The sequence below is a fragment of the Lissotriton helveticus genome, chromosome 10, assembly GCF_964261635.1.
Source record: "Lissotriton helveticus chromosome 10, aLisHel1.1, whole genome shotgun sequence".
Classification (NCBI taxonomy): Eukaryota; Metazoa; Chordata; class Amphibia; order Caudata; family Salamandridae; genus Lissotriton; species Lissotriton helveticus.
Window position 1 is genome coordinate 26710905 of NC_136071.1, and position 27708 is coordinate 26738612.

The window sequence follows — 27708 nt, forward strand, 5'->3', positions numbered from 1 at the left end:
GTTTTAAAGACAGTAGGGCCCCTGTGAAATCTTTGGGCCTTCAGTCCAGGGGTACTACTGGAAGGCGCTTGAGGATTTGGCAGATCTTCCTTTTGTTCCTACAGACCATCTCCGCAGCAGCCACAGCAACAGCAAAATACGCTGTACAAATCATACAGGGGCAGGAAAAGAGCCTGTCCTAGAGGCCGTCAGGCTTCCTCCTCCTCCTCCTCTTCTTCCCCTTCCCAGCCCCCTGCCAACACAGCAAAGCAGCCCTAGATCCGCCATTCCGGATCATGTGGTCCCAGTGGGGGGCCGGCTTACCCATTTTCTACAAGATTGGGAATTGATAACATCGGACCTTTGGGTTCTCAATCTTGTAGAGAATGGGTATGCTCTTCCTTTTCGGGAGTTTCCCCCAAATTACCCTCCTTGCCAGTGTTTTTGTTCGGAGGACCACCTGCTTCTCTTGCAGGAAGAAGTCCTGGCACCATTTCGAAAAGGTGCGATAGCGGTGGTTCCAGAGCAGGAAAGGGGTCGGGGTTGCTACTCCCGGTATTTCCTGATCCCCAAAAAGGATGGCAGACTTCGGCCAATTCTGGATCTCAGGATCTTGACCCTTTACCTGAAGCAGGAAAAGTTCAAGATGTTCACTCTTGCACAGGTTCTTCAAGCGCTGCTGGAAGAAGACTGGATGGTGTCGATCGACTTGCAGAATGCGTATTTTCATATTCCCATCTTGAAGTCGCACAGAAAGTATCTCCGTTTTACGGTTGGGTCGCAACGCTACCAGTTTGTGGTCCTTCCGTTTGGTCTTACTACTGCACCTCGAGTCTTCACCAAGGTGATGGCAGTGGTGGCAGCTCATCTCAGGAGGTCGGAGATACATGTATTTCCGTATCTGGACGACTGGCTGATCAAAGCGGAGTCGCCGGAGAAGGTGCTCCATCATCTGCAGGAGACCACTCAGTTGTTGCACAGGTTGGGTTTTTCAATAAATGTACCCAAGTCTCACCTGGTGCCCTCACAGTGCAACCTGTTCATAGGTGCGGTTCTGGACACTACTGTTTGTCGTGCATTCCCTCCTCCTCAAAGGATTCGCGACATACAGGAAATGATTCCTTTGTTCTACAATGGAGCGGTCGTTCCTGTCCTGAAGGTTCTTAGCCTGCTCGGTCTGATGGCTTCTTGTATTCTGTTGGTCAACCATGCACGCTGGCACATGAGGGCACTCCAGTGGTGCCTCCGCAGGCAGTGGTATCAGCACAACGGAGATCTCAGGGAGTCAGTGAGGATCTCCAGAGAAGCTGCAGCGGATCTGTCTTGGTGGAGCGTGGAAGGCAATCTGTCACAAGGAAAGCCTTTTCAACTTCCTCCATCGGTGGCCACAGATGCATCCACTCTCGGGTGGGGTGCTCATCTGGGAGACCTGGAGATCAAGGGTCTTTGGTCTCCAGAGGAAAGGTTGCTTCACATCAACCTTCTAGAGTTACGGGTGATTCGTCTGGCGCTCAAGGCCTTCCTCCCTTCCCTTCGCGGTCAGTCGGTTCAGGTCCTGACGGACAACACGACCGCGATGTGGTACATCAACAAGCAGGGAGGAGTGGGGTCGCAGTGTCTCTGCAGAGAGGCTCTGCGTCTCTGGTCCTAGGTTCAGGACCATCAGATTTGTCTAATGGCAAATCATCTGGCCGGAGTTCAGAACGTTCGTGCAGATAGTCTCAGTCGGCAGTTCTCAGCCGACCGAGTGGAGGCTTCACCCGGAGGTTGTTCACGACATCTTTCAGATGTGGGGGACTCCTCGGGTGGACCTGTTCGCCACTCGCGAGAATGCTCACTGCCTGTTATTCTGCAGTCTCCAGTATCCGATGCATGGAGCTTTGGGGGACGCGTTTCAGTTGAGTTGGAACTTGCAACTCCTTTACGCGTTTCCTCCCATACCTTTGATTCCTCGGGTTCTGAGGAAAATTCGCCAAGACCGGGCACAAGTTATATTGATCGCCCCGGATTGGCCAAGAAGGGTGTGGTACTCAAACCTTCTCCACCTCTCCTCTCACCCGCCGCTCCGTCTCCCTCACAGAGCAGACCTCCTCTCTCAGATGGAGGCGCAGGTTCTACACCCCCACCTCCAGACATTACACCTTCATGCCTGGAGATTGAACGGGGCAACCTGAGTTCTTTTTCTCTCCCGCCTGATGTGGTGGATATCATTTTGTCAGCCAGGCGTGACTCCACTAAGTCCATCTATTCTTATAGGTGGTCAAAATGTGTTACTTGGTGCAGGGCGAAGTCTATAGATCCTTTGAGGGCCCATTTATCTGATGTTCTCCAGTTTGCCCTTTCTCTGGCGCAACAGGGGCTTGCTGTTGCCACAGTGAAGGGCTATCTTTCAGCGCTGTCGGCTTTTATCTGTTTGCCTGACCAGCCTTCACTTTTTAAATCTCCTGTGGTTTTAAGGTTTTTTAAGGGCCTCACAAATAAGTTCCCTCCTACTCCTTTTATTCTGCCTCAGTGGGACTTAAATCTTGTATTGACCTTTTTGATGGGTGCTTCCTTTGAGCCTCTTCACAAATGTCCTATGAGGCTTCTTACTCTCAAAACGGTCTTCCTCGTTGCTATAACCTCGGCAAGGAGGGTAAGTGAGCTTCAAGCTCTTAGTCACAAGCCCCCTTTCTTGACCATTCATGCTGATCGAATGGTTCTTAGGTAGAACATGAGCGATGGGACCCCCTCAAATAGATAGATTGTGGCCTAGGAACAGAGGGGAACAAGAGTACACAAAGAGGAAAGAAGTTCCTACAGTGGCCATATACTTCAATTGTGTGTATACATCTATAAGTATCCAAAAGCAGTGACAGAAAAAGATAAAGTATAAACAAAGTTTATTCAAAAAATATTTAATTTTTCTTTTTTATAAATATACATTCATATAAATACTGTTGTAAATCAAAAAATTCAATAGACAATACATCTGTTAATTGAGAAAATTCATAAGAAACACAAGAGAATCATAAAAATACAACAAATAAAGAATACCCCTGGAAAGCAATCATACTAAGCAACTCACTCACGTGCTACCAGTCATACTACATACACACCACATACATAGATGGAAGAAGGAACTGGATTCCAATTAGCAAGGTAACAAAGCTAATGTAATGCAAGGGCACCAAGATGTAATTGTTGGCCCTTGTAGCGGGTCTACGCGCGTTTCGGTGGATCAAGCCACCTTCATCAGGACCTTGTTCATCGTATTGTGCAGAAACCAGGGGATCAAACAACAAAAGTGGCCTAAAAAAAGGAGATAAAACTGTCACTGTCACATACGCAAACAAAAAATTATTCAAAGGACATTTATACATTCACTGCTGGGCTGTGAAGCGAGAGCTCATCACTGTGGCTACAGTAGTGGAGTCTACAATTTGATATGGCAAGTATAAGGATAGGAAATGGTAGTGTACCTAATCAAAAGGAGACACATTAAGGGCGACAGGTGACTAGTCACTCACAGGACAAATTACAGAGCAGTAGTGTGAATAAGAGATTAAATCAATACACGGGTTTGCTCTTTACACTAGAGACAAATCTTATAACAGAAGTATATATACAAAAAGAGTACGTCTATTCATGTAATATACTTACAATGTAAGAGATCACCTATCACTAAAGCGTGTTCTAATTGTGATCAAGAAAAAGATCACATCAGGTGCACTGCATCTGCGAGAAAATTGTGAGAGGCTATCAGAGAAGTTGTAATGAAGAAACTAGCTAGGACTCTTATATTACCCATCATCGGTAAGCTTACCCATCACGCCATTCAGTATTGAATTCATAAGCCTCAGAACTTCATCTAATGGATAAGACGCTATGTTCCATGTAGATACTGTAAAGGAAATATACATACTTTGGTATGTCACTTTTAGTATTGAATTAGGAGAGTTCGGTCATTTGGCAGATATATATTTCTTCAATCTTCATTATCTTCATTATCTTTAGATACCTGTTATGATATTGGGGTATTGTATATTTCCTTTACAGTATCTACATGGAACATAGCGTCTTATCCATTAGATGAAGTTCTGAGGCTTATGAATTCAATACTGAATGGCGTGATGGGTAAGCTTACCGATGATGGGTAATATAAGAGTCCTAGCTAGTTTCTTCATTACAACTTCTCTGATAGCCTCTCACAATTTTCTCGCAGATGCAGTGCACCTGATGTGATCTTTTTCTTGATCACAATTAGAACACGCTTTAGTGATAGGTGATCTCTTACATTGTAAGTATATTACATGAATAGACGTACTCTTTTTGTATATATACTTCTGTTATAAGATTTGTCTCTAGTGTAAAGAGCAAACCCGTGTATTGATTTAATCTCTTATTCACACTACTGCTCTGTAATTTGTCCTGTGAGTGACTAGTCACCTGTCGCCCTTAATGTGTCTCCTTTTGATTAGGTACACTACCATTTCCTATCCTTATACTTGCCATATCAAATTGTAGACTCCACTACTGTAGCCACAGTGATGAGCTCTCGCTTCACAGCCCAGCAGTGAATGTATAAATGTCCTTTGAATAATTTTTTGTTTGCGTATGTGACAGTGACAGTTTTATCTCCTTTTTTTTAGGCCACTTTTGTTGTTTGATCCCCTGGTTTCTGCACAATACGATGAACAAGGTCCTGATGAAGGTGGCTTGATCCACCGAAACGCGCGTAGACCCGCTACAAGGGCCAACAATTACATCTTGGTGCCCTTGCATTACATTAGCTTTGTTACCTTGCTAATTGGAATCCAGTTCCTTCTTCCATCTATGTATGTGGTGTGTATGTAGTATGACTGGTAGCACGTGAGTGAGTTGCTTAGTATGATTGCTTTCCAGGGGTATTCTTTATTTGTTGTATTTTTATGATTCTCTTGTGTTTCTTATGAATTTTCTCAATTAACAGATGTATTGTCTATTGAATTTTTTGATTTACAACAGTATTTATATGAATGTATATTTATAAAAAAGAAAAATTAAATATTTTTTGAATAAACTTTGTTTATACTTTATCTTTTTCTGTCACTGCTTTTGGATACTTATAGATGTATACACACACTCGAATGGTTCTTAGGACCAGGGCTGCTTTTCTGCTAAAGGTGGTGACTCCTTTCCACCTTGGTCAATCCATTACCCTTCCTACTTTTTATCCTCCCCCAGACCCTTCCAAGGAGGAGAGATTACACCGTCTGGACCCCAAGAGGGCGGAGTCTTTTTACTTGGACAGAACTAAAGACTGTCGAGTGGATGACCAGCTCTTCATTGGCTTTGCTGGCTGCAAGAGAGGAAGAGCGGTCCATAAGAGGACTTTGTCAAGATGGATCGTTCTCTGTATTAAGATCTGCTACTCTTTGGCGAGTAAAGAACCACCAGAGGGTATAAGGGCTCATTCTACTAGAGCTAAGTCTTCGACCTCCGCATTGGCTAGAGGTGTGCCTGTAGAGGATATTTGTAGAGCGGCAACTTGGTCTTCCCTCCACACTTTCGCGAAGCATTACTACTTGGATTCCGAGGTGAGGAGGGACGGTCACTTTGCACGCTCTGTCCTCCAGGATTTCCTGGTCTAGAAGAGTGGACACCCTCCTCCGGGAGTGGGGACTGCTGTGGGACTCTATTCACAAGGTGAGGAATCCACACGGCAGATGTATCTATCAGAAGAACAAGTTACTTACCTTCGGTAACGCTTTTTCTGGTAGATACAATATCTGCCTGTGGATTCCTCACTGACCCACTCGCCTCCCCGTTGTCCACTCTTCTATGCCAGAGTTTCTATTATGTATTTGTTTATTTCAAATGTTTTGTTGCATTTGCTTCACACTGTGTGTGTTACCTTGATATTTGTACTGCGTATACTGTGTATATATCTACTGTCATTGGTCCGTCAGTGTGCCTCGAAGGCACGGAAAAAAGGGCGGAACTGATGTCATCACGCCGGCGTGGGCCTATTATAGGCGTCGGTGACGTCAGCGGAGTCGCGAGCGGTGCCGTGCCTCTATGACGTCCAAGTCCACGTCGGCGCGAAGCTACGAAAAGAATTTCCGAATGTTGCTGACGCAAGGGGATATTCACAAGGTGAGGAATCCACAGGCAGATATTGTATCTACCAGAAAAAGCGTTACCGAAGGTAAGTAACTTGTTCTTTACTTCCATTAGTGGTTTTTGCAAATTATTTCCCTTTTGTATATGTTCGGCCTGAGACTTCATTTTTTTTTTCTTTTCCTGCTGTAGGAGATTATGAAGTGTCTGTGAAGTTCAACGATGACCCGATCCCAGACAGCCCCTTTGTTGTTCCTGTGACGACGCCATCTGATGACGCCCGCAGGCTCACTGTTACCAGTCTTCAGGTGAGGCACTGGGAAAAACCATCCTCCTCGCCCCCCTATCGGCCAAGCCGGGGCCTTCACTTCCTGTCTAATGGTTGAAAGTTAGGACCTGATGAGCTGCACAGAAGAGGGCCTTCAAGCTGGCAGTAGTAGGCACAAATTCCATCTGCATAGAAGAGACACTAGACGGGGCCTGAGGTAGGGCTGCATTCAAAGCAGTGCTTCGGAACATGGCAGAGGCCAGACTAGAGCAGAGAGCCTAGTTTGAGGTTGTAATGAAATTGAAAAAGGATTACTGTTTTAAGGGGTGACCTGGATTGAACCTGCATAATCTAGCCCAGGCCGTATTTGTTTAGGGTCGACTAGATGGCCTAACTTAGCTGCACAGATTGTAATCCATCTGTCCTGAGATGTGGTCTGCCGTTTAATTGAATTCACCATGTTCAGTCTAACTAGGTGGCTGGACCAATGCAGTCGCTGTGCTTGCCTTTGCACCCGTACCACCTCGACTTCATACACTCTTGCATGTGTAATATGGCAAGAGCTTTTGACAGCAGCCTGGGTGATCACCTTGAGTGTCACCCTTTAGACTGCAGCCCTTGTGTCTAAATTGCACATTGGCCTGGTCTTCCTTTGTGTAGATGCGTCTCAGCAGGCAGGGGATCTAGAAATGCAGCCTGTCATTGGCTAGAGACTTTCAGTTTAACTGTTGGTCTTCCCACCTTCCAGGTTTGGGTACTTGAACCCGCAGACCAGACCCAGACATGTGCCACTGGTACCATGAATGGCCACTTCCTTGTAAGCAAAGAACTGTGAATCCTATCTGCCCAACAGAGGGTAGCTGCTACCGACGTTGGTCTCTTAGATGCCCCAGTTAGTAGTCTAGGTTGGAAAGTAAATGGGTAGGAGGAGCTTTTTTTTATCCACTTAGAAACTAGACTGAGATCAACCAAGAACCTGCAGGATGGTGGAGGAGCCTTCCCCAGCTGGCCAAAGGGGGGGCCTGTGCTATGTGTTTTTCTCGTGTCTCTTTTAAAGGCTTCTAACAGGACTCCTTCATTCTGTTTGCTCTGACTCGAAGTGTGGCTAATGTTTTAAAGAGGGAGAGTTTTGGAGAGCACAACAGTGGCATGCTGCTTGACTTGGTCTCTACAATGGTGTGTTGGGGCTAGGGACAAAGTAGGGGTACCTCAGGTGAGATTGGGGAGTTGTGGCGTCCTCCGCGTGTAAGTGTGGAATGTGAGACCGAATGATGGCTGGGATTGCTGGTTGTGTACCACTGAAAGTGCCTCCCGCGCTGCATCTCTCCCTCTTTAAACCTTGTAGCTGCACACAGGTAAGATGGTATGTTATACTGCCCTTTTAAGGTTTTAATTATTTTTTAAAGTGACAATGCCTTGCCTCTGATAGGAGACACTACTCTCCAGGTCTTTCCTCACTCTGGAATACCGGTCTGCAGCCACCTTCTCAAACATACATTTTTCCTCCTCTCTTGCCATGTGGGTACTTCTCTCATTTCAAGCCAACTGGTCCTTTGGTTAGTTTATCTACACTAAACTCTCTCCTGCCCCCTTTTAGTTGCACGTTTAGATGAATTGCGCCACTACTTTTGTTGTCCACCTTCTTGGGGTCTTTGTCCAGCTCTATCCTCAAGCTGTCACTCAGGTTCTGCCCTCTCAAGCTACTTTGCTTTCCTGCCACTGTTGCCAGTTGACATTTTTACAGCTAAAATAAACTCATGTGCCTCTCGTCAACGTAGAACGGTTTTTATTTTAAGTCTTTCACATTCGCTTCTTGTTTTCCCAAAGGGTGCAGCCAAGAGCAGCTTCTCCTGATCTTCGTCTTGCTTACTGACCCAGTTGAGATCAGCTCCTTATTGCAGTGACTTCCCAGAGCCCAGCTATAGTTATCTAGAGGATGTCAGTGGAAAGCCTCCTAAAACAATGTATAACAGTTAAAAAGCCAGTCACTTAATCTTCCTTCAGGTTTTTCATGTCCTGCAAAGACTCAGCACTTTAAGCTTTGGTCAATGTACAGTTTAACTCCCTTTCACTGCACTTTTCTGCATCTGTCCTCCTACAGCACCCTGGCTACTTCTCACATGTGCCACTTACATAAGGGGGTGTCAGTGTGGTAAACATTTCTTCGAAATGGAGGTGAGGTATCTGAGGGCTGTAAACTCCTCGCCGTTTCCCCATCAAGGGTTGCGTTGGCTAATGTTGAAGGTTTTGGCGGTTCAAATCACCCAGAGCTCAAGGTTCATCTTTCTACAGGATTATCCAAGCCCATGGAGTCTGAAAATCCAACCTGTGCACCTGTCTTGATGTTTTATTCCTGTGTTTCTAACTGATGTGATGTGCTTTTAGGAGTCAGGGTTAAAGGTCAACCAGCCAGCCTCTTTTGCAGTCAGCCTCAACGGAGCCAAAGGAGTCATTGATGCCAAAGTACACAGCCCTTCGGGGGCCCTGGAGGAGTGTTACGTGACGGAAATCGATGAAGGTGAGGAGTCTTCCTGGCTCAGTGGGGCTAGAGGGAGACTAACAAGCAGCTTTACCTCGAACAGAAGCAGGCGGCCGTCAGCTGGGAGGTGGCGTAGGCGTTTACAGTGGAATAGTGGTACCCTCCATGTTGGGGCGATACCAATCATGGGGGGTTTAACCACATCTTGGTTTTTAAATTCATTGCTTCTTGTATCTTTTCTAGTGAACGTAATGTCTGAGGATAGCTGTGCTACCTTTTCATGTTATTGGGGATGGCTCATGTTCTTGGATTTGAGTCCAGGCGACAAGGTTGCACTGCATGTTTCTTTTCAGTGATTTCAAACAGCACCCAGTGTCTACAATGGAGCAAATCTGGAGAATGAGGCCTTTTTTTCCCTGAGTTCTTCTGGCAATGGAGTGACTCTTGATATTACGTGTGTTGGCTTTACTGTTTGTGTTTTAAACCATGACTTGACGGCGCTAGACTTGCAGGGAATAATGTGGGGGGACAGCAAAACAAGTGAGTTGGATGTTGAGATTAAAGACTTGGTATGTGAACAAATCCAAAGCAAGACTAGATTGGGCTGGGAATTTATCAAGGAGCCCAACTCCGAAGTTATTCATGAACGTTTTTGATTTTGTGCAGATTTAACGAGGTGTATTTAATCGTTTGCCGTGTATATAGGGCAAATGAGATGCGTTAATTGTGGTCTTCGATACATTAAATCCTTGTACCAAACCTGGTTGTGCAGGCGCCGCTAGTGCAATTTGTCAGGCACCCCATTGGGTGTGGCTTGGGCAAGCTCATCTTGGTGTTACTCCTTCTTTAAACTGTTGAATTATAGGTGCTGGTGTTTGTAGTAACTGAACGTTTGTGTTTCAGATAAGTATGCGGTGCGCTTCATACCTAGAGAAAATGGCCTGTATATGGTTGATGTGAAATTCAACGGCTGCCACATCCCGGGGAGCCCGTTCAAGATCAGAGTCGGAGATCCTAGCCAAGCGGGTGACCCCGGCATGGTGTCTGCCTATGGCGCTGGCTTGGAGAGAGGAATCACTGGTACGACATTGATTGCTTCGCCACCTTGAGAGTTCATCTTTAGATGTTTGGAGCCTGACACCACCTTGTCTTTTGCAGGCAGTGCAGCAGAGTTTATCGTGAACACGACGCATGCCGGGCCTGGTGCTTTGGCTGTCACAATAGATGGGCCGTCCAAGGTCAAGATGGATTGCCAAGAGTGTGCAGAGGGATACAAGGTTACTTACACTCCCATGGTCCCTGGCAGCTACTTGATTTCCATAAAGTACGGAGGACCATATCACATTGTGGGCAGCCCGTTCAAAGCAAAGATCACTGGTGAGGACGCCTTGAGCACTGAGTGTGGGTGGGAGACGCAAGGGATGCTTGGGGGGGAGGGGGCGATACCAAGACTCATTTTCTTGAATATTTCTCCGTTCAACAGGATCTCGTCTTGCGAGTAGTCACAGTAATCATGAAACCTCATCTGTGTTTGTGGACTCCTACACCAAAGCTGAGGCTTTCCCGCAGCAAAGTGCAATGCCAAAGTCTGTCTCGGATGCCAGCAAGGTGGTGGCCAAGGGGCTTGGCTTAAACAAGGCATACGTAGGACAGAAGAACTCTTTTACGGTCGACTGTAGCAAAGCAGGTGGGTGCTTGTCTGGTGGCTTTTATCAATTTCTTACTTTATTGAATGATTAAAGGCAGTTTGTTTTCTTTAAAGAGATTCAATTTTAAACTCTTGTGGTGGGTTTTTTTTCCCGCCAGGGTGTCAGAAATGTGTTCATATTAAAAGCACAGGATTCAGCCGTTAAAATTCCTCTTGCATTGTCAATCGGGCTCTGAATTCTGCCAGAATGGGCATTTAAATATGGAGCTCTTGTGGGCTGAAGCATCTCTTATACCATGGTGCCTGCAAAAGTAAATCAATCTTAAGTCCTACCTGGTAGACGCAGTGATGCTGTTCCTACTCTTCTCCAAATCTTTCATGCAATGCTCCTTGAAATAAACTGCTCCTTAAAATAAACTTATCTGGTATCACTTACAGGAGACCAAGTCTTTTTTTCATTGTCCCTCCAAGTTTGTCCAGAAAAGCTTTTCCTTAGGAATGCATCTCCAGTGGTGCCATGTGGTCTCGGCAGCAACTGACACCCCGGTAAATTGGGCGCCAACGCATTAGTGTCAGTTCTGTTTTTCCAATGCCTTTTCGTGGATCTGGAGCTTTTCTCATGATCTGGCAAAGTCTTTCTGTACTTTGAAAGCAGCAAGGTCTAATGTATCCTCTGAAAGTTTTGAGTACAAACATTGTCAGATGTTGCAAAAAAATGTCCTTGTCAGATCCACATACATCAGCTTGTGGTGTCTAGGATAGAAAACCGACATCGTAGCCTGTGATTCTTGTACCTTCTTGCATCTCCGTTACTACCACATACTTCAACTGACGCATGATCTAAGATCGTGACTAGAAATAAACGCAATAGCAAGGATAACTTCCTCAAGGATGTGGCCAGCTCCCCAAACAGTTTTTAGTGTCTGCACTGTTCCCATGCTTTGGGTTCTTCCTTGTCCTTGGATAAGATCCCTCCACTGAAACTGAACCTGAGTTAACAGATCCATCATCTAACCCTGCCCCGTAGGTTAAGGCCATCCGGCTGTCTGTGGAGGATCTCATCAGGTTGGCACCAATACTCCCTGGGCCACCCCATAGCAGTATCGTGTTCCTGTAGTCTTGGATCCCCAGTGGCCTGAGCCTGCGCCTCCATGAGCTCTGCTACCCGAGATGTCGACCAGCTAAGGCTATATCGCCAGTTCGGTCAGATCCTCTTCTGGCATGGAGGAGCCCTACAGAACTGACAGTGACTGCCCTGGGAGCAGTTTATCAGACTGGTTCGCTTGGATACATTTTCACATGGATTCCTTACCATGTGAAGACTCCTTTCAGGATTCAAACTGACATGGAAAACATTTTCATAAGCAATGATTCTTCAGTGCTTCAAGGTGGTGGACTATATTAGGCACTAGTCCGAGGGCTGACCTTGGTTTCTGTGTTTGCCTCTCCAGCTTGGTCTGTCTATATCTCACTTAAAAAATCCCTCCACTTTTGACAGGGACTAGTGCAGTGTCTGTGCAAAGGGACTCTGGGTTTAAGCCTTGCAGAAGGTACAGCAACAGGATGTCTGTTTTGGGCCCCCATCTACGATTTGTGATCTCTCTAGCCCGATCATGACATTGTTGTCCGAGACTGCCTCCAGGCACCTGAAGACCATCTGAGAGGGCAAGGCCTTCAGGCAATCTCCAAAGAACTCCCTCTCCCAAAGGTGAGTCACCTTCCTGGGCCTTCCAACAAACACGAGGCACCCGAGGGAGGGAATCTTTTTCCTCGTGGAAATGGTCCCAATATCCTAAGTGATGGCGCTGCCGCAATCTGACTGCCATCCTGTTACCCAGAGCCCAAAGGTGCTCATTTGGAAAAGGTACCGTAGAGTTTTCTGTAGACCACTTCAGGAGTATGGACCATGCAGGATCCCAAGAGGGCAGCCCCTCATTCGCAAGGGGGTGTGGCTTCATACAAATGAGGGAATCCCTTGACCCGCCCCAACGCTATATTTAGGAATAGGTGAAAGCAGTTGTGCTGATTTGTGCCACAAATTAGGTGGTGAACAGTTGATGCACCCTTAGTGAGGGACTTATGGAACTTCTCTTCTCCAGTATTAGGGGTGTCTTTCATAGATTCACATGCCTGAATCATTCCCCGTCGTCGGAGTAGGAGTCTCACGGTATATAAAAAAGCAATAAAATGCCATAAAATATATAGCAGATAACAGAAATACCAAACCAGGAAGTAAGTAGCCCCAGCTACAGTAGAAAAAACTTCCACCCTCGTGACTATCTAAGTCATTATGTGTTAGTCCAAACTGCAGCCAATCAGGCGACAGCACCCACCAGAATGTTCTCCCCAGAGGCTCAGGCTCTCAGATTTTCTACCGCACGTTGTGTGAAGGGAGTCTCCCTGAGCTCTGCTCAGTTTTTTCTTCTATATCACTAATTTCTTCAACTTTCACAGATGTCTTCATCTAAATCCCTGTTTAGAGCCTGTGACTCTTGTGGGAAGCCAAGACTTTTCAAGGAGGACCCCCACAAGAAATGTTTGTATTGTCTTTATCCTGATCATGAGGTGAAGGAGTGCAAGATCTGCCGGACTTTCCCCTCCAAGACCATCAAGGATAGAGAAGGGTGCCTTCTATTGTGGCTCAATAGACTAAAGAACAAGGATGACCCTGTCTCTGAGGTAGGAAGTTGTGGTTCCGGCTCTTCATTTCTATCAACTAAGAGGAAGGCTGAAACTGATGTTTCATCTCTGAGGGCGAAGGTGGTTAAGAAGTCTAAATCTTCCCAGGATGCTCCTGGGCCTAGTTCTTCAAGTAAAGTTATCCCACTTTCCAAAGGGGATTCTACGCCCTCTAAGAAGTCTGGGACTAAGACAGTGCCTAAGAAATCTTCTAAATCTGTGCCTCCTCAGTTGCCATTATTGACAATTTCAACGTCAAGGAAGGACTGTGTTTCTTCTCATGTGGCCACTTCTACCACCTGCACTATGACTTTCTCCTCACCGAAGAAAGCACTCGTCGACGAAGCTACTGTCTACGACCCCGTCGACGACCCCGTCGACGACGATTCCGTCGACGAGACAGCACTGTCAGCAGTATACAGACGTCCCGTTGACGCCGCCTCTTTCAAGCTGCACTACTTTGCAGGTTTGGTCTGCGCAGACAGCAGGGATTCCATTGCCATCTCCTGCGACTACTGCTACTTTATTAAAAAAGAGAGCTACTGTGGACTCTATTTCTACTACCATTGTGGTGCCTGACAAGCTTTTGGATTCAGATGAGGAGGGATCCTATGAAGACGAAAATTTTGGGCCAGCTAGAAGTCCATCCGAACTCCATATTAAAGTTCAGGAAGATGTTGAGGATAACATGGAGGACGTTCAGCCTGCTCCGCGTGCTGACAGACCTGACACTGATAGGCAACTGCCTGAAGATTTATTCCGCAACTTGCAGTACATGCTCAGTGACTATTATAGACGTTTCCCACCTTCTGAGTCTGGCGACTCAGTGATGTCTACACCTTTGCCGCAGGGAAGGCCTTCCCTCTCTCCGCGGACACGACCAAGGGCTTCTAATGCGTTGGAGGACAGTCGCTCAACGTTGCCTACGTCACCAGTTTCATCTCCTCAGCCACGAGAAGAGGAGCTCTCGGAACAGGAGGATCAGGAAGGAGAGCTGAATGAAGCCTCTGAATCGTCGGAGTATGAGGATTACAATGCGAACACACCCTCTCCGGCGGAGCCTACTGTTTCTGAGTCACCACCCGTGGACGTTGCCTCATTTCACAAGATCATGGATAGAGCAACTAGGAGGTTTCTAATAACCATGGAAGCTAAACAAGAAGACTTCTTTTTGTATGATTTTAAATCTACCCCTCATAAGCAGAGTTGGACCATTCCAATTATAGATTTTATCTGGAAGGAGGGTCTTAAGATCATGGCCAAGCCGAATTCCTTACCAGCAGTGCTCCCTAGAGTAGATAAAAAATATAGGGCGCCTACTACTTCTCCAGCATGCCTTGTCGGGCAAGCTAAAGCCGATTCTGTGGTGGCACAGGCAGCGCAGAAGAGATCTTCCAACCCTACGTCTCAGGTCTCTGTTCCTCCAGACAAGGATGGGAGACGCCTTGATTCCATTGGCAAGAAGGTTTCTACCATTGCAGCCACGACCATCCGGGCCGCAAACTCCCTCGCCATTTTAGGGAGATACGATAGACAGATGTGGTCGGACATCTCACCATACATGGACAAGCTCCCCGAGCCTGATCGCACTGAGGCCAAGAAAATCCTTCAGGAAGGAGAGTGTGTCTCCTCGGAGATGATTGACGCTGCTGTGGACGTTGCTGCCACTGCCTTTCGACAGCTTGCGGGTGCAGCTGTTCTTAGACGGCAAGGATGGTTACGAGCAACCTCCTTTAGGCAGGAGGTTCAAAACAGAATCATTGACATGCCTTTTGATGGAGAGTCACTATTCGGCAAACATGTTGATGAGGCCCTGGAGGCAATAAAGAGACACTGAAACAGCACGTTCACTGGGTACCCTTCAGTACCGGAAATCTTCCTTTCGTGGCACAAGAGGAAGGGGGAATTTCAATAATAGAGGAGGATACGCCCAACAACGCTCTTATTCCTCCACCCAGGGAAACCAAAGATTTCAGCCTTACCGGCAACAAACCTATGGACAAAAGAGAGGAAATTACTCTCAACCTCGAGGAAAACCTAATTATCGAGGAAGAGACAACAAGAAATGAGGCACGCATCCTGCCACCACTTTGTGCCAACCCGAACCAAATTGGAGGACAAATATCCCAACACTACTTAAATTGGTCCGAAATTACTACAGACAAATGGGTCCTGGATGTAGTAGCCAGAGGACACATTTTAGAATTCGTAAAAATCCCCCCAAATTGCCCCCCAAAAGGACCCGATCCAGCGCACCTCAAGGAGCTATTCGTCCAGATCAACACCATGATCCGGAAAGGGGCAATCGAAAGAGTGCCTCATCATCAGAGGGGACGAGGCTTCTACTCAAGATTTTTCCTTGTTCGCAAGAAGTCAGGAGAGTGGCGCCCCATCCTCGACTTGCGAGCATTGAACAAGTTTCTGAAGAAACTCACATTCAGGATGCTAACACTTCAGGAAATCCTCCAATTTCTTTCGGCGGGAGAGTTTTTGGCAACACTCGACCTTCAAGATGCATACTTCCACGTACCGATTTTCCCACGGCATCGGAAGTTTCTCAGGTTCAGAGTGGCTGGCAGGGACTTCCAGTTCAAGGTCCTCCCATTTGGCCTGCGTTCAGCCCCCAGAGTGTTTACGAAGATGCTAGCCCCAGTAGCGGCCCATCTTCGGTTGCAATCGATTCAAATTTATCCATACCTGGACGACTGCCTTATCAAGGCCAGTTCTTTCGACACGGCTCAAGATCACGTTCAAAAAACTTTGTCTCTGATGCAGAACCTAGGTTTCTCAATCAACTTCGAGAAGTCTCGTCTCACACCTACAACGAGAAAGGACTTCTTAGGAGCGACACTGGACACCAACCTTGCCCAAGTATTCATTTCAGAAGAAAGACAAGTCAAGATTCAACGACTCGCGACGACATTGTCACTAAAAGTGCGTTTCAGTACGCATATTCAAGTCATTCCTCGGAATGCTTTCTTCCTGCATTCTGCTCACTCCCAACTGCCGTCTTCGGATGAGACCCTTACAGGAGGAACTCAGCCGCCAATGGATCCAAGCCACAGGATCTTTCGAAGATATCCTCCACATTACACCTCGCATGCGACAAGCAATTGCATGGTGGACCCACCGATCCAACTTACAAGTGGGATGCTCCTTCCTCACGGAAGTTCCCAGGTTCATAGTGACGACCGATGCATCAATGACAGGCTGGGGTGCACACCTCCAAGGCATGACGGTCAGCGGGAAGTGGAACCAGGTCCAAATGAAATGGCACATCAACCGGTTAGAGTTACACGCCATATTTTTAGCCCTGAAGTCCTTTCAAGCGACTCTGCAAGGTGCCACAGTCTTGATACGGACAGACAACACCACCTGCATGTATTATCTAAACAAACAGGGCGGGACCAGATCAGTCCGACTATCTCAACAAGCACAAGAAATATGGAGTTGGGCCTTGACTCACGATATTCATCTGTCAGCGGTCCACGTTCCGGGGATTGCGAATGTATTGGCGGACTCTCTCAGCAGGTCCGGGGGCTGCACTCACGAGTGGGAACTTCATCTCCCATCTCTACGTCGCATCTTTCAGATGTGGGGGCATCCGGACTTGGACTTGTTTGCAACCTTCCAGAACCGGAAATGCCCATTCTTTGCAAGCTGGGTTCCCCACAAGGACTCGTGTGGGGATGCCCTTTCGCTGAACTGGAATCAAATATTCGCGTACGCCTTTCCACCGATACCTCTGATCCCGAAAGTTATCAGGAAAATGAAGAAACAGCCATGCCGGTTGATCTTAATTGCTCCTCGATGGCCCAGACAATACTGGTTCCCCGAACTACTCCTTCTCTCGGAATGCAACCCTATACCACTACCACGCATTCCGCAGCTTCTATCCACCCAGCAAGGCAGGGTATACCATCCGGACCCGAACTCGCTGAAATTGTCAGCTTGGCTCCTCAACACATGGAATTTGCACACCTAAACATTCCACAAGATTGTCAGGAGGTGCTTGCAAAAGCCAGAGCTCCATCCACGATCAAAACATACAAACTCAAGTGGAAACGGTTCTGTGCATGGTGCCAAGCTAATGACTTACATCCCATTCAAGCAACACCAGAACAAATCCTTCCTTTCTTTCTGCATCTAGCCAGACTGGGTTTGGCGCACTCTACTCTTAAGGTCTTCCTAGCAGCCATCTCTAGGTTTCGCCAAGATGGATCAAACTCCCTGTTCTCTGTACGGATCATCCAACAATTTTTCAAGGGCTTATTTCGCATGTTTCCGCCGGTCCGAAAACCTCCTCCGGCATGGCATCTGAACATCGTCCTATCTCAGCTCATGCGACACCCCTTTGAACCGATTCATAAGGTGGACCTGAAATTTCTGACATGGAAAGTATCGTTGCTCCTGGCTTTGACATCTGCTAGGAGGGTCAGCGATATTCAGGCGTTTACATCTAAGGCACCTTTCCTTCAATTCACCACGGACTCAGTGGTATTGCGCACTAATCCCACATACATGCCTAAAGTACCACTGGACTTTCATCTTAATGAACCTGTTGTCCTTAAAACATTCTTTCCTAACCCACAGTCTACGGCTGAGTAAGCACTGCATTCTTTAGACATTAGAAGATGCCTTCGATTTTATCTCTCCAGAACTTCGGCCATCCGCAAGACAGACCAACTGTTCGTGGCTTATGGCCGGCAACGCCGGGGTTGTGCTGTTTCAAAACAGACCATTGCTAGATGGGTCTCCTCTACGATTGGACTTTGTCACCAACAGGCTGGTAGGCCCTTACAAGCCTTGCCAAGAGCACATTCAACCAGGGCAGTTAGCTCTTCCACTGCCCTTTTTGCTGGTGTGCCACTTCGACAGATCTGCAGAGCTGCCACGTGGTCTAGCAGGCACACCTTTACTAGACACTACTGTCTGGACTCGGCAGATGATGCAGATGCTTCGGTTGGGAGAGCAGTGCTTCGCAATCTTTTCAAATAAGGTGAGCCTCTGTTTCCACCTCCTCATTTATGCTCTTTAGACGTTTGCTCAGAACATGTTGATTACTGTTATGCATGTCTCCTTTACTATATACATGGGTATATTTAATTATATGCATACATGATATTCTGACGTCTACGAGCGTTATAATGTGAGTACTGCTTACTATTCTGATTCAGGCATGTGAATCTATGAAAGACACCCCTAATACTGGAGAAGAACAATAGTTACTTACCTGTAAACAGGTGGTTCTCCAGTATTGGTGTCTTTCATAGATTCACATGCAACCCGCCCGCCTTCCCCCAGAGACTCTCTCGAATAGCATGGGACTTCACTCCTGTGCGAGAAAATCTGAGAGCCTGAGCCTCTGGGGAGAACATTCTGGTGGGTGCTGTCGCCTGATTGGCTGCAGTTTGGACTAACACATAATGACTTAGATAGTCACGAGGGTGGAAGTTTTTTCTACTGTAGCTGGGGCTACTTACTTCCTGGTTTGGTATTTCTGTTATCTGCTATATATTTTATGGCATTTTATTGCTTTTTTATATACCGTGAGACTCCTACTCCGACGACGGGGAATGATTCAGGCATGTGAATCTATGAAAGACACCAATACTGGAGAACCACCTGTTTACAGGTAAGTAACTATTGTTCATCAGTGGGGTTGAGTTGTCATCTTTTAACTGAGCCTGAGACAATTGCCTGTAGTGAGACTGGATTTTGCCATTGTGCTGTTTCCAGCGCAGTCATGAGTTTTTGCCTGCACTGGGAGGTGCACGTTTTTATTGGGTTACACTCTGGGTGTGAGCTGCAGTACAGATTGAAGATGTGCACCTAATGTACAGTTGTACCCTAGGTACCTTACTGGGAGGGGGCTCTGCCATGACCTCTTTCACTACTGGTCTGAGCTGCGGAAGAAAATCTGGTGGAGACCTCCTCACAAAACCGAATTATACATAACTATTTGTCCATATATATAGTGACCTCAAACGAGTGAAGTTTGAGCTGCCTGCGATGTCACTTGATACGAATTGGCGCAAAGTGCCCTCTTTTGACAGCCGCTCATCTGTTTCCTTCCTGCTGTTTCCTTGGCCCAAAGTCAACCTTTCGAATGTCCATCACAGCAACAAGTTTTGCACGCAAAAACACTTTTTAAATGAGCCACACCCCTTTCTCAATTGTAGTCCAGGAGTCCAATCCTTCTCCACTGTCTCCCGTGAAGAATCGAACTTTAATTTTTACCTCCACATTCTCTCTCACATTAGTTGTCACATCAGGATTTTCCTAACCTGTTTTACTTCCAAGCGTATTTGCTTTGGCATTTGGAGATCTGGACTTGGTGCGTTGTTTCCTCAGGCGCTCACAACTATCCTTATGTCATATGTCCTACCTCTGCACAGGTCAGACTCTCTCACCATCATGCCATAATGTACCTACCAGAAACGGACCCTAGTGTTTTGGAGTTCTTTGCAGAGAAACAATTGAACTCCTTTTTGGCACAGACATAGGAGAATTTGGGTACAGCAGATTGAACCGTTTCGGCTAATGTTTTACTGCTAGACTTAATCTTGTAAAGCCCACACGTCTGAAAGCCCTTGAGGCCAGATACTGGCAGATTTTTTTTTCCTTGACTACATTGCCTATAATCTAAATTAAGTTGCAATTTCAGGTGTTGGTCTTTGTAATTAAGGGACAGTTTCAGATAGTTTTAATGTTCAGGGAAATTGGACTTTTATAATGCCTGATATTTTGTTTTTTACCTCCACAAACTGTGCATGCGATGAATGGACTGCAAATTTTCTTGTGCAACAGTTTTCTGATCTAACTTTCTTTCCTATTCAGGAAACAACATGCTGCTGGTGGGTGTGCATGGCCCAAAAACGCCCTGCGAGGAGATCGTGGTGAAACATCTGGGCAACCGCCTCTACAACGTCACATACCTCCTGAAGGACAAAGGGGATTACATCCTGGTGGTGAAGTGGGGGGAAGATCACATTCCAGGCAGCCCCTACCGTCTCTCTATCCCTTAAAATGGTCCACGCCCCAGGCTCACTGCTGCCCAACCTTGAACGTATCTGTTTCTCCCCTGGCCAGCCCCGATCTACCTACAGCGGTTAATGGACTTTCTCCTTTGCCAGACCGCTAGCCTGACTCTCCGTAGTCTTCACACTACCTGTGTCCCATGGTCGCCATTCGCCCTGGGCCAAATGTCAATGCAGTGCTCATGTGGCTTGGGGAAGGGGCTTCCAAACATTTTTGTTTGGTTCTAAAGAGAAGGGTCTTTCGGAATGCATCTTGGTCCCAGCAGCTGTCTCCTCCCCTGGTCCGCTCCACCCCTACTCCTGGTCCTTGTATGGTTTCTGAGCGGAATCCTTTGTTTCGGGGATTTGGTACATGTTTGTACCAACACGCAACCTGTAGCTCAAACTGAGTAGATGAAGCACTTTTTTGGAAGGGGTGGTAGGGGAGCGTCTACCTATCATTTCTGAATAGGGAGAGTGACCAAGTGGGTAACTGCATCTCTGCAGAGCTGGTATCTTGGGACAGGTTGTTGCACTACGCGCGTCCTTCTTGGTTTGGGTCTGTGCTCCTCTGCTAAAGCTTTGAGACTGAGGACTGTGCGGAAAGACGACTCCCATGCCCTTGGACCTGCTGAAGCACATTTCTAGGGCTTTCACAATGCCACTAAAAAGACACTAGTTTTTGTTGCTTAATTTACTTTCTGGATTCGGTGCCACCACCTCTTATCACACCTACTTACCATCTCTATACATAGCCTCTGATGCTGCCCTTGTCCCATAGCCGCCCTGGTTCCATGGGACCACTGTCCTGTACAAGCTGGACCGGTGTTCTTTGTCTGGGAGGCCCCAACCCAGACTAATCTGTGGTGTAACTGGTGCACCGGAGATGGGCAACACACTGCTGCTGGACAGGCCCACTTACCAGCTAACTAAAACCAGTTCGTTTTTATAAAATAAAGTATTTTTTTGTGCACGACTACAGTACTTGGCTCTTAATGATATTGAAAATAAATGAAAGTTCTGCTATAATACTTTTTGTCTAGTGGTTTTTTTCTGGCTTTCGTTTTGCTACAAATGTGACAGGAAGCACAGAATGGGAACAAAGTCTGAGTGAATAATGTTGGACCTAGAAAGAAAAGAGGTAGAACGTTTAGACAAGGTGCTTTGATTACACAATTTAGGCTTTGTTACTGCAAATACATCTTTAAACTAATTGCTACAACTGAGCGTTTAACTCATGCAGCCAAAGTTTTTCAAAGTTGTGTGGCTCAGCCCTTGCTTACAGCCAGGCGGTTTAATTCTTGATCTAAGTTCTGCCAGTGAAGCCTTTACAAAAAACAGATGGACAGAATGCTAAACAAATCAAACATTCACCCCCATTCGCAGATCTGGGTTTAATCCATTGTTTTTTGCTCATCACGCCACCCCAGTTTGAACCCAGCCATATGCCGATCAGTCTTGACCCTGCTCCCCAGGGGCGACAGCCCAGCCCGAATTGTCAAGTCCAGTCCTCACTGGACTGGAAGCTAGCATCCTGGGACTGATGTCTGGGTCAAGACTGATTTGCATATGGCTGGGTCCAAACTGGAATGGGATGGTGATGCAAAGAATGATTTTGGACCTGATCTCTGTACTGGGGTGAATGTTGGACATTGTTGAGCATTCCGTCAATCAATTGTTGTTTTTGCATTTGTCGCCCTAAGTGTGCCGGGTATGCCCAGACGTGGGTCCGGTGCTCTCCATGCCACTGGAGTCAAGCTAGCCTGGCTGTTGAGGGTTGATACCCAGTCACCGGTCCCAGAATGATAGTTTATGGTCCAGGAAGGACCTGGCCTGGCAGTCCAGGCTGGACTATTCCTATGTGGAGCAGGGCCAAGTCTGATATGAAGATGGCTGGGTCCAAACTGGAATGCCATGGTGTGCAAAAACGATGCTTTTAGGCCCAGATTGGTGTACCGGGGGTGATAGTTTGACCTTGTTCAGCATTCAGTCCATCAATTGTTCTTTTTGCATGTAAAATCTTTACAAGCCGCTATTATGCAAGGAACTTAGTTTTATATTTAAATCTCTGCCCAGGTGTAACTGCACAGACCGTTCGAGCAGCAGTGTTCTATCTTGCATCAAATGGGTTCAGTGGAGGTTAAATGGTGGGCAGTAAGCACTTTGTAAACTCAGACAGGCCTCTTTAGAAGTGTTCTCTGGGTGGGTGTTTCTTGCTTTATGAAATGTTCCGATCTTTACATGAGGGTAAATGCCAAGGCATGAGCCAGCTGAGAATTGGGGCTTGTGGGGTAAGGGAGCACCAGAGTTCCCAGGTGCTACCTTACAGCAATTGACCTGAACAGGCTAGATAACAGTGGGGACATGATGTTCGAGGCATGTGGGCTGCTGAATTCATATCTTGTGCATAGATCGCCGCCTAGTGTTGGGTCCGGATGATTGCACCTTGTTGTCCTGGAAGAGTCTTCGAAGTATCACAATATATGTGACTCCTACCCTGGACTACAGTGGCATGGGCATCTTCACCATACTCAGATTGGTTTTTTTTCGGCCATTGGGTTCGGATGCTACTCCTAAACTCCAACTTCAGAACCGAAACTTTTCAACTTCCTAAGGCCAAAAGGCCTTTTACCTCGACGGTATTCTCGTTCGGTACCCCTCCATTAGAACTTACTTTCCATCTCGATCCGGTCGTCGATGCGGGCCGTTGGGCCTTTCCGATGTCACGTGGGCCTTTCCGACGCCACGTGGGCCTGCTGCAGATGGAAAGGACCCCCTTTTAAAAGTGCCCACAATGTCACTTCAAGTTCCCACATACCGATAAACATACAGTATGCAACAAGTGCCTATCACCCGAGCACAACGAGGAAAACTGTACAGCCTGTGCTCAGTTCCGGTCAAAGAAAACTATCCGGAACCGAAGAGCCGCAAGACAAATGCAGCGGCAAGAACCGGAGAAAATCTTTGAAGACAAACATGACCTCCCAGAAGCGGCCGACTCCGATCTAGAAATTGTCACCGTGGAGGACCAGTCTGACTCCGATGACCAGATCCCACCCGGGCAAACTGAGTACCAAGCCCCCAATCCCGCTTCCAACCCAAGACAAGGCTCGGGTCGAAGCATCGCCTAAAGGCCTTATTCGAGATTGACAAACTCCTTCAGAGGCCCTGCCTTCCAGCTCGGCCCCGAAGACAAAACCCAAGCCTTCCGATACCCTGGGAACCATTAAAACTATTCCCAAAAAGGCCGTACAACTTAAATCAGTTGTCGAGCCCAAGACAGTCGACCCGAAAGAGGCAGTCCAGCCTAAAAAAAGAGTTGATCCAACAAAAACGCATCGCACTAAAAAGACTATCGACCCGAAGGTGGTCATCGAGCCTGTAAAAAACCTCGAGTCGAAGGAGGTCGTTCAGCCTAAAAAACATGGGGAACCAAAAAGTCATCGGCCCCACAAAAAACTGTCGATCCGAAAAAACACGTCGATCTGAAAAAGGTAGACCCGAAATCACCAGTCGATCCGAAGGTCGCTCCGAAAAAACTGGTCGATCCGGAAAGGTCGATCCTAAAAAACAGGTCGACCCGAAAAAGGTAGTCGAACCAAAAAAGGCAAAACAGCCAACAAAGGACGTCTAACTAAACCAAGTCGTCTAACCTAAAAAGGTCACCGAGCCGAAAGCAGCGGCCGAAAACAGCTCCACAGCCATAGGCCCTCCACCCCAAAGAAGTGACTAGGCCAAAAGCTTCGGCGCCAAAATCGCGGACAGTTGAACTTTTCCATCCTGATCCATTAAGCGCTGAACAATCTAAACTGTATATCAACCCTGAAACTGGACACGTAACCGTTTACAAGAGGAAGAAAAGACCGCTAGAAACTGATACTTTTCCACCTGTTCCTACAAAGAAAGAAGACTGGCACGTCTCTTTCAAGGCCTTTCACTCCACCTACTTTCTTTCCTAACCTGCCTTTTGTACCTTACTCTCCTACACCTTCAGGTTATGATGACACTGAAACCATAGGGGGAGATCCTCAGGATGACCTTGCCGAACCTGTGGATCAGGATGTACAGGATGACACATGGGAGGACCAAAATGATCCTTATGATAACTATTACCCACAACCCATCCCCGACACCTCTACATATCCTACAAAACCGTCGCCTACAGACGACACCATTGTATTTAACCAATTAGTGGATAGGGCAGCTAAATTTCACGGTGTAGACATGCACACCGATCCTATAGAAGAGGACTTCCTTTTTTACACTTTTCCTACATCCGAAAAAAGTGTACGTACACTTCCTATGTTGAAAGGGGTACTAAAACACGCACCTGACCTATTTAAAGATCCGGCCAGAGCGCGTGTCCTCAACCCTAGGATAGAGAAAAAATATAAATCTGTCCCTGCAGACCCTACTTATATTAGGTCACAATTGCCACTGGAATCACTAGTAGTATCAAACGCTCGAAAGCGAGCTAATTCATAAACAGGAGATTCTCCCCGTCTGGACGAAGAGTCCAAGATATTAAAAGCTTCAGGCAAAAGAGTAGCCTCCCAGGCAGCAAACTCCTGGAGAATTGCAAACACACAAGCCCTATTAGCACGCTATTATAGAGCACACTACGACCAACTGGAGGGTTTACTGCTACACCTACCAGAACCTTTCAAAGCTAAAGCTAATGACCTCATACAAGAAGGCAAATTTATCACAAATGCTTCCATTAAATGGACACAGCAGCTAGGTCCATCAACACAAGCGTCTTAATACGCCGGCATGCGTGGCTCCGCTATTCCGGCTTAAAAAATGAAGTGCAATCAACCATCCTAAACCAACCAGTTAACCAAGATTTCTTGTTTGGCACCGCAGTAGATACAATCTTGGAAAAAATGAAAACAGACACTGCTAAGTCTATGGGCGCACTTCAGTTTCAGCAATCCAGAAGTTCCTTTCGTCGCTCCTCCTTCAGGGGCTCAGGGAGAGGCAACACTTCCCAAACGTCCTCTACATTCAAAAGTAACACCCAGAGCACTTTTAATAAAGGCTCCAACAGAGGAGGTTATAGAGGAAATAACAAGCGAAGAGGACGGGGCGGCAACACCAGAGCCTCAGCCGCCAACAAACAGTGACTTGTTCACGCTCCCTCCAGACCACTTAACACCGGTCGGAGGCAGACTAACACAATTCCTATCAGTCTCGAACAACATTACCACAGACAGGTGGGTGAGACAAATTATCCAGTGTGGTTACTGCCTGGAACTCACTTCTACTCCACCCAACATACCACCCAGACACCGTCCAATGTCCAAGGAGCACATCACGCTGTTACAACAGGAGGTCACATCCATGCTAGAAAAAGGAGCCATAGAACCAGTCCCTTTTCAACACCAGGGGACAGGAGTATACTCTCTTTACTTCCTAATCCCCAAAAAAGATGGATCCCTCAGACTGATACTGGATCTCAGACCTCTAAACCAATACATACTCAGAGCATTTCCATATGGTTACTCTACAACAGGTACTGCCGTTACTCCAGAAAGGTGACGTCCTTGCTACATTAGACCTAAAAGATGCATACTTTCACATACCTATACACCCAGCTCACAGAAAATATCTGAGGTTCACAATTGAATTGGTAGTGTTGACCTTCTAAGTTCTCCCCTTCGGGGTAACTACAGCACAAAGGGTTTTTACAAAATGCCTAGCAGTAGTAGCAGCACACCTCAGAAGGCAACACATACACGTGTTTCCATACCTGGACGATTGGCTCAAAGCCAAATCATTCACAAATTGTGCAAACCATACCTCTCAGACAATCCAGTTACTGCACAGTCTAGGATTCTCTATCAATTACCCAAAATCACATCTGCAACCCTCCCACATACAATATCTGGGAGCAACATTAAATACACTGATGGCAAAGGCGTATCAAAATCCAGCCAGAATTGCCAGCATGCAGACGCTCATTCAAAGATTTCAACCACAACACTCCCTGCCAGCTCAAGTGTTCATGCAGCTTATAGGCATGATGGCCTCCTGCATATTCATTGTCCCTCATACCCGGCTTCACATGCGTCCATTACAAGAATGCTTAGCGCAACAGTGGAACCAAGCTCAAGGACAACTGAAAGACCTAGTGCTGGTCGACAGTCGCACTTACAACTCTCTGCTGTGGTGGAACCCACAATTCTGTAGTAGGGGATCTCTGTATAGTCATAATCTAGTGAATAGTCCCGCTCATGTGCGTGGACCCCGGCAATCAAAAAATCTCCTAAGTTGTCAGAAAATTGCAGAACTGCAAAGACACTTAAGAGAGAATTTAAAGACAAATAATGCAGCCTATATCCACAGGCTACACTGTCCAGTACTTCAACTAGAAATCCCACAAAAAAAACACACAAATAGCACAGCCTGCCCAGTTTCTTCCATAGAGAAACTTGCCTCTACCAGAAAAAGCCTCTGGAATGATAGAGAGGAAGGTATGGACAGACCAGCCCCATAGGCTGCCATTATGTGGCTTAAATAGGATACTGTGCCTTTAAGAGAACTTTCCAGAACTTCTCCCAGTATCCCAGAATGCACAACAGGTCCCTCTTACTTTCAGTTATTTTTTCCGGCTCCTGCTAACAGGACCCTGGTGCATTGAGCTCTCCCTTTTTCAAGGGTTTATTGGAATTTTGAGCACTTTTGGTTTTAAGTGTTTTCAGTTTGTGTACTTGGTGTTTCCCTTCACTCCTGTGTATTTGTTCAGGCTTTTTAGGGCTCTAAAATGCCTGCTCTCTTCGACAAGTGCCCAGCATGTGGAACGAAGAAGGCCAAGACTGATCCACATCTGCCAGACCTTTTCATCAAGGACCCTGAGGGACAGGCTGAAGATTAGGCTTCAAGGCCTGGAGGAGAGACGGCTGCAGGTGGGTCCGGGCAGGCTGGGAAGGCTCCCTCTGCCTCTGCTGAGGCCTCTGGGGGGCTCCCCAGAGGCAGGAAGCCCAGCAAACTGTCCCGGTCTCCGTCGAGAGGGATGACGACGGTGTGTTCCCCATCTCCCCGGGGCTCCGGGTCGAGGCAGCGTGGAAGTTCGACGTCGAAAGGCCGGGGTAGGCTGCTGTCGAGATCACCGTCGACGGCGTCTTAGTCGTCGACGGCAGCGTCGAGCCATCGACGTCTAAGAAGGACCGACAGGCACCGGCGCTCGCCGTTGAAGCGACACCGCCGGTCGCCGTCGAGTGGACGGTCGGCGTCGAGGGGATCCTCGACGTCGAGGACCTCGGACAAGCGGTTGGTGCTGAGAAGGAGTTGACGCTCATCGTCTAACTGCACGCTCGACGTCGCGGAAGCGGCGTTCGGCGTCGAGGAAGAAGCGCTCGACGTCGCGGAGACGGCGTTCGATGCCGGAGTTGAGGAGGCGGTATTCGATGCCGAAAAAGCGATACTCTACGTCGAGAAGAAAGAGCTCGGCGTCTGAGACTTTCCCGCTCTCAAGCGGCACAAAAGGATTTCTGGCGCCAGAAGTCACGCTGGGTCTGGTGGAGGACGCCGGAGACGGCGATCACCTATTGGA

General features: G+C 47.1%; 2 protein-coding genes across 10 annotated transcripts in view; both read left to right on the forward strand.

The window, feature by feature from the left end:
* FLNA (filamin A) overlaps positions 1-21182 on the forward strand; it is a 539816-nt gene extending 518634 nt beyond the window's left edge. For all 9 annotated transcript variants that reach the window (XM_078664611.1, XM_078664615.1, XM_078664617.1 and 6 more), the window contains 6 exons: positions 6253-6368; positions 8714-8846; positions 9711-9887; positions 9966-10184; positions 10291-10494; positions 19975-21182. In XM_078664611.1, coding sequence (XP_078520737.1) covers positions 6253-6368; positions 8714-8846; positions 9711-9887; positions 9966-10184; positions 10291-10494; positions 19975-20162 — 1037 coding nt within the window. In that variant the 3' untranslated portion in view covers positions 20163-21182. The remainder of the gene's footprint in view (positions 1-6252; positions 6369-8713; positions 8847-9710; positions 9888-9965; positions 10185-10290; positions 10495-19974) is intronic.
* On the forward strand, positions 17-6004 carry LOC144785006 (uncharacterized). The gene is made up of 2 exons (XM_078664125.1): positions 17-2685; positions 5099-6004. Exon 1 carries the CDS (start codon positions 626-628, stop codon positions 1628-1630), a length of 1005 nt encoding a protein of 334 aa, XP_078520251.1. The 5' UTR covers positions 17-625; the 3' UTR covers positions 1631-2685; positions 5099-6004.
* Positions 21183-27708: the final 6526 nt, after the last annotated feature.